A 9,846-nucleotide genomic window follows, 5' to 3' on the forward strand; every position below is an offset into this window, starting at 1 on the left:
TAGAACCCACCTCACCCCTGCCCACTTTGACAACCTAGGATGGCTTAGAGTAGACGACAGAGTACAACAACTTGCAATGGGCCTGGTCTACAAGATACACTACACGACCAAGGTACCCATGTACATGTCAAAATACTTCCCAAAGGTCAGTGAATACCACGATCACAACACCAGAGGGAGCTCCACAAATCATGTTAAACCCAGATTCGGCTCAAATAAGGGACTAAACACGTTTCGCAATTATGCCACATCAATGTGGAACGCCCTACCCAAAGCTGTAAAGGAATGTGGATCACTACCCACTTTCAAAACCTCTCTCAAGGGACACCTACGGGAGACTGCAATTCAACACTGGCCCCTGTAAATATCCTAACCCAACCCCCTCCAATGTACAGTCATTTACCTAGTATGGTTTTGTCAATAGTTCAATGTACAATTGTGTTTGTTTGTACAGTGTCTCCTCCCCCCCCCCTCAATGTACAGTGTTACTTGTTTATACAGTGTGCCCCCCGCCCCCCCCCCCCAACCACCTCCAATGTAAATTACCCAGTATGGTTGTCAATATCCCAATGTACCCAACCCCCCCCACCCAACCTCCTCCAATGTACAGTTTCTACGTCAAATGTATATACTCCCTTTTCTTGACTCCTTCTGTATCACAAACAGTACTGTATTTGCAAATCTGGTATGTCATAAATGTATAGATGTAGCAGTACTGACTATCTGTATGTCATGTATGTCATATATGTCTATATGAATTGAAAATGGGGGACCCTGATGGAAACAAGACAAACGTCTTTCTCAGGTCTGCATCCCCTTAACAATTGTATGTATTGAGCCGTACTGTATTGTACCCATTCTGCAATCTGTTAAATAAAGTTTTCATTCATTCATTCAACTGAAGCCAGAAGCCAGCAAGTAGATTTACGGCTGGTACACTACGAAGGAATTTTCCTGTGTGGAGTCCCGCACATTAGTAAGAAAACTATGTTCCAAGAGGAAAAGGGAACAACACGAAGGAAGGAATGAAGGATAACCACAAGAACCCGAGAATACAAGAACACGAGAACCACAAAATGTCGAAACTTAAGAAGGTTGAAAAGGTGCCTAAGCGTACAACGGAGTCTAGGAAGCACCAAGATGATATCGAGCCGGACGATTTATTATTGTATTTTGCACAAGCAATGCGGGCATGACCACCCGCATTTCACTGTATGCCCCCTGCCTGGTATGTATGTGACAAATAAACTCTTGATTCTTAAACGTGTGGCAGTGAAAGGGTTAACCTCGTTCCCAGCTGTATCTTCTCCTCAGTCTGTGCAGATAAACAACAGTTAACACCTCTCCTCCCCCCATGCCTCTGGTTGGCTCATCTGCTCACTCCTCGGTGAGATAAACAACAGCCTGCTCTCCTCTGGTTGGCTCATCTGCTCACTACAATCTGCATACTTAATTGATGGAGCCTCCTCTCGTCTCTTCACCTGGCTGGAGTGGACACTGGACACTCTCTCTCTCTAACCCACTACACAGTTCAGGGGTATCGTCATGTGTTTTCAAGTCGCACACTGGTTTCCTTTTGCTGTAATAATTGGAATTATGGAATATCATAACTTTTACGACGAGCAACAACCCGAAGAAGAAACGTGTTGGTTAGCTAGTTAACACGAAGACACCGTTTTGGTAAGTTAAATTCCATTAAAAGGCCCTCATACTTGTACAACGAGCGTTTCGCGGAGGACCAGTTCTTCAGAGTTAATTATGGGATTTTCTTTTTTTACCTTGTTGCTTCTATCTGTTATTTGGCTATAGCACTTAAAACGCTCGTTGTCACAACTCTTTTGACAAACACTTGGATTTCATAACTCATCTAACATAATGTAGTTTTCTTTAGTGTACTAGGGGCGAGTTGTGATCATGTAGAAACATCACCGTTACGTCCTGAACGGAATGTTTTTAAAGGAAGAGGCCTAGTCGGCCATCGGCCATTCACACCTTCTTCATGAGCTCTGCTGCACTCCTGTTTACTGAACCGTTCCATGGGCATGGCCTTTACTTAATGTGTTCAACAGTTACTTATAGTTAAATACAACAACCCATTGTCGTGTTAGTGTTTATTTTATGTACATGAAATGGTCAATAAATCACACACGAATAAGCGTCTTAAACCGATTCCTAGTATGAACATGGGGGGGGGGGCAGTACACGGGCACAGAGAAGGCAGTCAGTTTGAAGTGCAGTTGGCTTGTTTGTCCACCAGATGGAACCAGAGCTCGACGAAAACATAGCAATACATGAAAATGTAGTGAAAATAGATTTAAAAAAAGACAAATTAATGACAGTCGCAATGCCATTCCGTTATAGTTATTAATTTCCTTTTTTGTCTGTATGATTCTGATCAAAATAACGTGTTCAATGTTGCTTCTATAGATTAATTAGTTTAGAGCGTTTACTCGTATCCTATTGGAGGGTGGCTTGCCACGTGACGAGGGCGAGTTGAGAAGTAGAATCTAATAATACAAATGTTCTTACAATCCATGGTTACATTCTATGCAAGTGAATATGCCGTTATTATATTATCGGACGCAACACGCATGTTGAGTGAGAGCACCATATTATTATACACAGACATTATTAAACATAGTCTCTGCATAAACCACGACCCAGAGTGAGCTCTCCGCGAACGACCCCGCTCTGCCCGACAGTTTGTCGGTATCGCTTCTCGGCCTTTTGGCTAAGACAGTGATCGCTCCCTGTCTGCGGGTTTGTTCTCGCTGTGAGGACGAGCCTTTGCTGCCAAGGGGGACATTGTTTTGTTTGTTTATTTTTTGTATATTGTTCAAGGTAAGTCGATTTTATTTGATATTGTATATATCAGGTTTTACTAGTTAATTAATTTATTCTCATTATTATATTGGTTTTAGTGGTATTTTATTCTTTTATTGTTGTTGCTGGTGGTGTCTCCAGCCATGTCGGCTACACGTGCCGGCATGAGGAGACACCACAGTGTCAGATTTAAATTACGTGAGAAGGATGGTAAGCTCCTGGAGATGTCCCGATTGGACTTCTCCAGGAAGCTGATACAAAAAGCCCTTGGTTTCTCACCAGCTGATTTGAATTGTGTCATGACTCTACCCTTTAACAAGGGCTTTGATGTAAGTTTTGGAAGTGCCGCAGTACTACGAGAATTCTGGCTTAGGTTTGAGAAAGTTGAAACCCAGTTCTCAGCATTTAACCTGGAGAAACTGACTGACAATGCTGCAAAAGTAGTGGTTGTCAGAATGTTCAATGAAATGGTAAATGCTGATGACATATGTATATGGCTGGGTAGATACTGCACTGTGAAGGCCCAGGCTACCAAGGTGAGAGATGAGGATGGCATCTGGAATTGTGCCTGGAGGGTTCCTGTACAACAAATACAGGACCCCCAGGACTACCAGGGCCTGAGACAGATCCCATCCATGATAGTTTTGGGAGAGAACAGAGGCTACATTCACTACCAGGGTCAGCCTAAACTCTGCCGCAAGTGTGGTGAGCATGGGCACCTGGCAGAGGCATGCCAGAAAGTAGTCTGCGGCAAATGCAGAGAAATTGGGCACTCATTTAGTGAATGTACCAATGGCAGAAAGTGTAATCTCTGTGGAGAAACAGACCACCTTTTCAGAGATTGCCCAAAGTCCTTTGCCAACAAATTAAAAGCTACAAGAGTTTGCACTGAAATCGAGCAGGTGGTAGAAACTGAAAATGTGCTAATTGAAAAGGAAGGGCTGGGAAATTCAAATCTCCTGCCAAACCCTGTGGTTGGAGGAGAGGAGACACAGGAGGCGGGAGAGGGGGAGGGGCCTGAAATCACCCCACCAGAAGGCAAGAGTGAAGGAGAGGGGGTGATTCAGCCAGTAGGTGGAGCTGGACTTGAGAAAGTGGGTGAGGTTGAGGGCGAGGTTGAGTTTGAGAGACAGGATGAGGGACAGGTTGAGGGAGAGTCCAGCGACACCTCCCTCCCCCCCGCCCAGCCCAACCTTAAGAGAACTGTAGATGAACTGACCAGCCCTGGGGCTGACTCACACTCAGCCCCAGAGAAGAGGGGAAGAGCCAGAACGTTCTCAGACGGCTTACCCCCCTTGGAGACGTTCAAGGGAGTCTCCCCTCTCGGCTCCAGTTCACCAAATACAACTTCTTTTATAAGCATAGAGCTACAGTCAACCCCAAAAGAACGGCGCCATGACAAAGCCTTCTCGGGGAAAGATGGCAAAAACTCCCCTCCCAGCTGCTTGGACAGGAGGAGAAGCCTGACTTCACAAAATCAGAAATGAGTGTTTTTAACTGTAGTCTTTTAATTCTCTTTTAGAATGTCATTCCTGTTGTTTTTAACAATACTCATGGCCCTCAACATCTCCACCCTTAATGTGAGAAGTGTGAGGTCAGGAGTTAGAGCCCAAACTGTTTTAACATTCCTAAACAATTTTAATTCAGATGTGTTTTTATTACAAGAATGTCATCTGCCTTTTTTTAAAAACTACAGCAACTGGGAGAGGAAATGGCCACCCGGTACCTCAATGTGGAGCGGGTCAAATTTTAATAAAGCAGACGGAGTGGCCATTTTAATCAAAAACCCCTTGGTTCTGGTGAAGGGCAGCACTGTGGTGAGAGACGGACGGGCAATTTTAGCACACCTGACTTACATGGGAAAGGATTTTAACATACTCAACATTTATGGTTTTAACGACAAAAACGACAGACATGACCTTTTAAAAGACCTGCAGTCCCACATGCTAGGTAGGGCTCCATTAGTGGTAGGAGGGGATTTTAATTGTGTTCTATCAAAAAAAGACAGAAGGGGAGCAGGGGATGATTTTAAACTAGATACAACATCGGTTTTATTACAGGGCATATGCAAGGATTTTAAACTACAAGACTGTTTTAGAACCGTGCATCCTAGAGAGGAGGGCTTCACCTGGTTCAGTGGTGACGGCACCAAAGCCTCTCGCATTGACTATGTTTTTACACGGGACTGCCCACCAACCGATGCTAGATTAACCCCTGTTTTCTTTTCAGACCACGCTATGCTGACTTGCACCCTTTCACTGTCTTCGGGTATGACGGCAGGGAGAGGTCTGTGGAAACTAAACTGCTCCCTACTAGAAGATAGGGAGATAGTTAGTCAGTACAGGGAGCAGTACATCAGATGGCAGACCCTCCAAGACATGTACAATTCACGTGCACACTGGTGGGAGATGGTGAAGGTGAAGACCAAGACTTTCTTCAGGCAGGCAGGTAAGAAGAAAAAAGATAGGGAAAACAGACTCATGTTGGGACTGCAAAAGAGACTACAACGCTATTTTAAACTAGTAGGGCAGGGTTTTGATTTTAATGAAGAAATAGTAGAAGTCAAAAGGGAAATGTCAGCTTTATCAGAAATAAAAAGCCAGGGAATCATTTTAAGGAGTAAAGAGAGGGATATAGAGGAGGGGGAAAAATGTACACGCTATTTCTTTAAGAGAATTGTAAACAAAGGAGGTTTTTTAACAAAACTAAAAAAAGAAGATGGTAGTTTTACGGAAAACATAGAAGAAGTCAAGGAAAGCGTGGAACTTTTTTACACAAAGCTATACTCAGAAAAAGAAATAGAAAAAGATGTCACCAGGGAGGTTTTAGAGTTTTTAGACAAAACAGTGGAGGAGAGTGTGCTTTTAACCCAGGATTTTAACCTTTTAGAACTCGAAAAGTGTCTAAAACATTTTAAGAAGGGGAAGTCCCCAGGACAGGACGGACTTCCCCTGGAGTTTTATCAAACTTTCTGGGACATTTTAGCACACGACATACTGACTGTTTTTAAAGACTTTGAAAGACTAGACCTGCTACCTGACAGCTTTAGAGTAGGGATAGTGACGTTACTCCACAAAAAGAATGACAAGACTGACTTAAAGAATTTTAGAGCGATCACCCTTTTAAACTTTGACTGTAAACTTTTTAGCAAAATTTTAACAACACGTCTTTCTTTGTTTTTAGGGGAGGTGATCCACCCGGATCAAGCCTGTGCTGTGCCGGGGAGGAAGATCACCGACAGCCTCGTACTGATCAGAGACACCATCTGTTATGCGAGAGACAGAAACTTTAGACTCATAGTCCTAAATTTAGATTTTGAAAAAGCCTTCGATCGGGTCTCGCATCAGTACCTCTTCCAGGTACTGCAAAAAATGGGGTTTCCTGAGCGGGTCATAGATTGGGTGGGACTGCTGTACAGGGGCATTACAAGCAAATTTCTTGTTAACGGGCAACTTACAAATGCAGTGAACATATCCTGCGGTGTCCGTCAGGGTTGTCCGTTATCTGCCCTCCTCTACGTCATCTGTGTAGAACCGCTGGCACAGATCTTGAGAAGGGACAAATGGATCAACGGGGTGACTATACCGGGCAGTGGGGGACTGACGGCTAAGTGCCTTTTATACATGGACGACGTGAACATTTTATGCACTGACCGTTTTGCTGTTGACAGGACATTAGACCTGACTGAGTGGTACGGACGAGCTTCAGGAGCGAGACTAAACCGAGACAAGACCGAAGCGAAACTGTACGGACCGTGGACAGCGACTGACAGGGCAGGATTCCCTCTGACTGTGACCCAGACTGACATAAAAATACTCGGGGTCAAATTTGACAGAGAGGGGGAGGGGGGAAACAACTGGCCTGACGTCATAGGGAAAGTTAGACAGAGACTGGGATACTGGGGACTAAGGGGACTGACCATGGAAGGCAAGGTTTTAATCATAAAAGCTGTGATTTTACCCTTGTTTTTACTGATCGGTTCTGTTTTTATCCCACCAAAAAAGGTTCTTTTATCCTTCGACCGCGCCATATTTTATTTCCTGTGGGGGTCCAAGTGGGAGAGACTAAGAAGGGACGTCATGAAAAAGAGGAAGGAGAATGGAGGAAAAGGCGTCCCGGACCTCCACCTATTTTTAGGAAGCAGATACACTACACTACACATGACATACGCTACAGCCCCATCCAGAGAGCACAAGACAACAGCAATGGCAAGATTCTGGATGGGGTCTTACCTACGAACACACAAGCACCTACACACTGATTTAAGAACACCAGTGTCTTTTAATCTGCCCACGGCCTATGTTTTTATTAAAAAATTCTTAAAAGGCCTGAACATGGAAGGAGAAGAACTGGACGTTCTAACTAACCACCGCTCTCTTCTCTCTCTTGTGCAGGAGCGGGAACCAGTGAGTCCAGTGCGCGGGCTCGCAATCGGCGAGCCCTCCACAGTTTGGCGCAACGTGAACCATCCCGCTCTCTCAAACAGACTGCGAGACCTGTCGTGGATGGTGGCTCATGAGATCCTCCCGGTCAGGGCCGTCATGCACTCCCGGGGCATGGCAGCGAGTGCCATCTGCCCCCGACCGGGTTGTGGCGCTCCCGAGTCGGTGAGGCATCTGCTCTGGGAGTGCAGCGCTGCCGTAAACCAGTGGGCAACAGCCGGCTCCCAGCAATTCCCGTACTTACCAGCAGCGGGGGTCCTGGACCCACAAACGGTCCTATACGGGGTGAGCCGGAAGAGAACAACACCATCCGAATTCGCCAAGCTCTGGCTCACCCTGGCCGCCATCAAAGACGCCACATGGACCTCCAGAAACCTGCTGGTAAGCAGGCGCATGCAGATCCCCCCCGTGGCTGTGATCCGGATGGCCGAAGCGACGGTCCGAGCGGCCGTCGCTTCAGGCGGCAGGCCCTAGGACACAGCCACAAAGAAGCATCGCCTCTGCGCTCATTCGGAGGTGGGAGACCGGAGCCCACACAAAGGTGAAGGCAGCGGCGGCTGACTCCCCAAAGGGGCAACATCAGGGAGAGGATCTCCGCTGAGCACCCCAGGCAGGACCCCGGCGGTCCGTGTGGGAGAGGGGGATGAGTTACCCTTGGTAGGGACTCACCCCGCTACTGCACAAAGGATTGAAGATGGCCTTTAAATAGAACGTCCTACTTCCTGTTTAAAAAAAAAAAAAGAAAAAACACCTTTTAAAAGACATATGTACTGGACTTATCATCTACACTGATACTGATACAATGGACTTTTTATTACCACAAGCACTGTTTAACATGTTTTACCCACCTTTATTTTATCTGTAGGCCTTTTAGCATAACTGTTTTACGTTGGTGAAATGTTGTGTGTTTAGGTTTTACAGGTGTTTTTAATCTAGCTGTAGGCCTTTTAACATAACTGTTTTTACATTGTTGAAATGTTGTGTTCTTAGGTTTTTACAGATGTTTTTAATTGGTATACATGTTTATCTCACCTCTGAAATGTGCTATAAGAAAATGTGGAAATTTTAAATCAAATACATTGTGTACATGTAACTTTGTAACCATGTGACAAAAAAAACGTTTTCAAATGAAAAAATCTGTTCAAATACATTGTGTACATGTAACTTTGTAACCATGTGACAATAAACTTTTTCAAATGAAAAAAATCTGTTCTTATCAGTTTAATATCTGATACGTCCCCTACCCGGGGACCATATATTAAATTGATTTTTGGAGCAGGGAGATGGAAAAGGGGCTTGCTCCGTCCACTCCACGCATCGACCTGGTATTGCAGTACCTCCAGGAACGGTGCACCCCCCTAACTTTGTCAAAATAAATGTCACCATAACAAATCACGGTATGTGTGTGATTCCTTTAAGCCCGACGGGCCTGGTACGTGATGGCCGAGATTCATACCACTCCATAAATGTATCAATACAATATTACAGATGAATGAATGATCTTTATTGTCATTGTCACAAGAATGGTATAACGAAATTTAAAATGCAGCCCTAGGTGCTAACACTTGCTAAGATCATAAGATGTGTGTATGAAAGAAGACTACAAAAAACATCAGTGACTGCTCTCAGCTGTTTAACACGTAAAGACCTAGACATCACCAGTTGTAGGTTGTCTGAAGTGCAGTGTGTTACTATGAAAATTCACTAGAAGGCAGGATTTGGACAGGGAAAAAAATATCTGCATTCTAGTGAATTTTCATAGTAACTGCACATCAGACAACCTACAACTGGTGATGTCTAGGTCTTTAAGTGTTAAACAGCCGAGAGCAGTCACTGCTGTTTTTTGTAGTCTTCTTTCATACACACATCTTACCAAGTGTGTATTATTAACATCCTCACAAACCAACAAAGAACATGATCTATATCAAATTTGTAATTTATGGGTGGCTCCCCCAAAGTATAATTTGTTTTTTTTTAAATTTTGTTTTACTCACTGAGCACTCATTTCCACCAATGCAAATGAGTGCTCACTGAGTAAAAAAACACAGAAATTATACTTTGGGGGGAGCCCATTATTAACATGCAGTGGGAATCACTTCTGTACCGTTACACCCATATTACACAGGAACAGTCAGGTTAAAACACCCCTCTTGTTTTCACCTCTATCTCCCTTGACCCTCTTCTCTTCTCCCTTTTCCTCGCCCCTCTTAACTACCCCCCCCCCCCCCCCCCCCCCCCCAGGTTGATGAAGGCGACCACCTCCTGTCCGGTGGCGACCCCGTCGTCAGGTTATGAGAACATGAGTCACTACAGGATTAACTTCAAGAGGCAGGAGAGGGCTCTACGCTCCATTGACTTCATCAAGGGGTACAGTTAGTGATGCTGTGTTCCATGGGGCCGTCCCCTTCTAGTCCATTGATTGGTCAGTTTTTGACACAGTGCAGTAACAATGGAACGACGAGGCTCCCATCTTAATGTATCCTGATTCAATGAAACAAGAACAACTAAAGAACAGCCTTCTGATGAAAATGTTAGATGAAATGTTGCCGTGTCCCTTCTGTTACCTTTTGACCCAAACACA

General features: G+C 44.7%; 1 protein-coding gene across 1 annotated transcript; it reads left to right on the forward strand.

Annotated features, from left to right (window-relative positions):
- The first annotated feature begins 1,145 nt into the window (after positions 1-1,145).
- LOC311246116 (uncharacterized protein) lies at positions 1,146-7,975 on the forward strand. Its single transcript, XM_084336198.1, has 2 exons — positions 1,146-1,228; positions 7,218-7,975. Exons 1-2 carry the CDS (start codon positions 1,193-1,195, stop codon positions 7,737-7,739), a joined length of 558 nt encoding a protein of 185 aa, XP_084192324.1. The 5' UTR covers positions 1,146-1,192; the 3' UTR covers positions 7,740-7,975.
- The last annotated feature ends 1,871 nt before the right edge of the window (positions 7,976-9,846 follow it).

This window comes from Notolepis coatsorum (assembly GCF_963971535.1).
Source record: "Notolepis coatsorum genome assembly, chromosome: 19".
Taxonomy (NCBI): Eukaryota; Metazoa; Chordata; class Actinopteri; order Aulopiformes; family Paralepididae; genus Notolepis; species Notolepis coatsorum.

Bases quoted from the DNA above. Each gene is read 5' to 3' on its own strand.
- LOC311246116 (XM_084336198.1), top strand. From the start codon at position 1,193: ATGACCACCCGCATTTCACTGTATGCCCCCTGCCTG. The intron at 1,229-7,217 runs GTATGTATGTGA...TCTCTTGTGCAG, and splicing joins CACTGTATGCCCCCTGCCTG to GAGCGGGAACCAGTGAGTCC.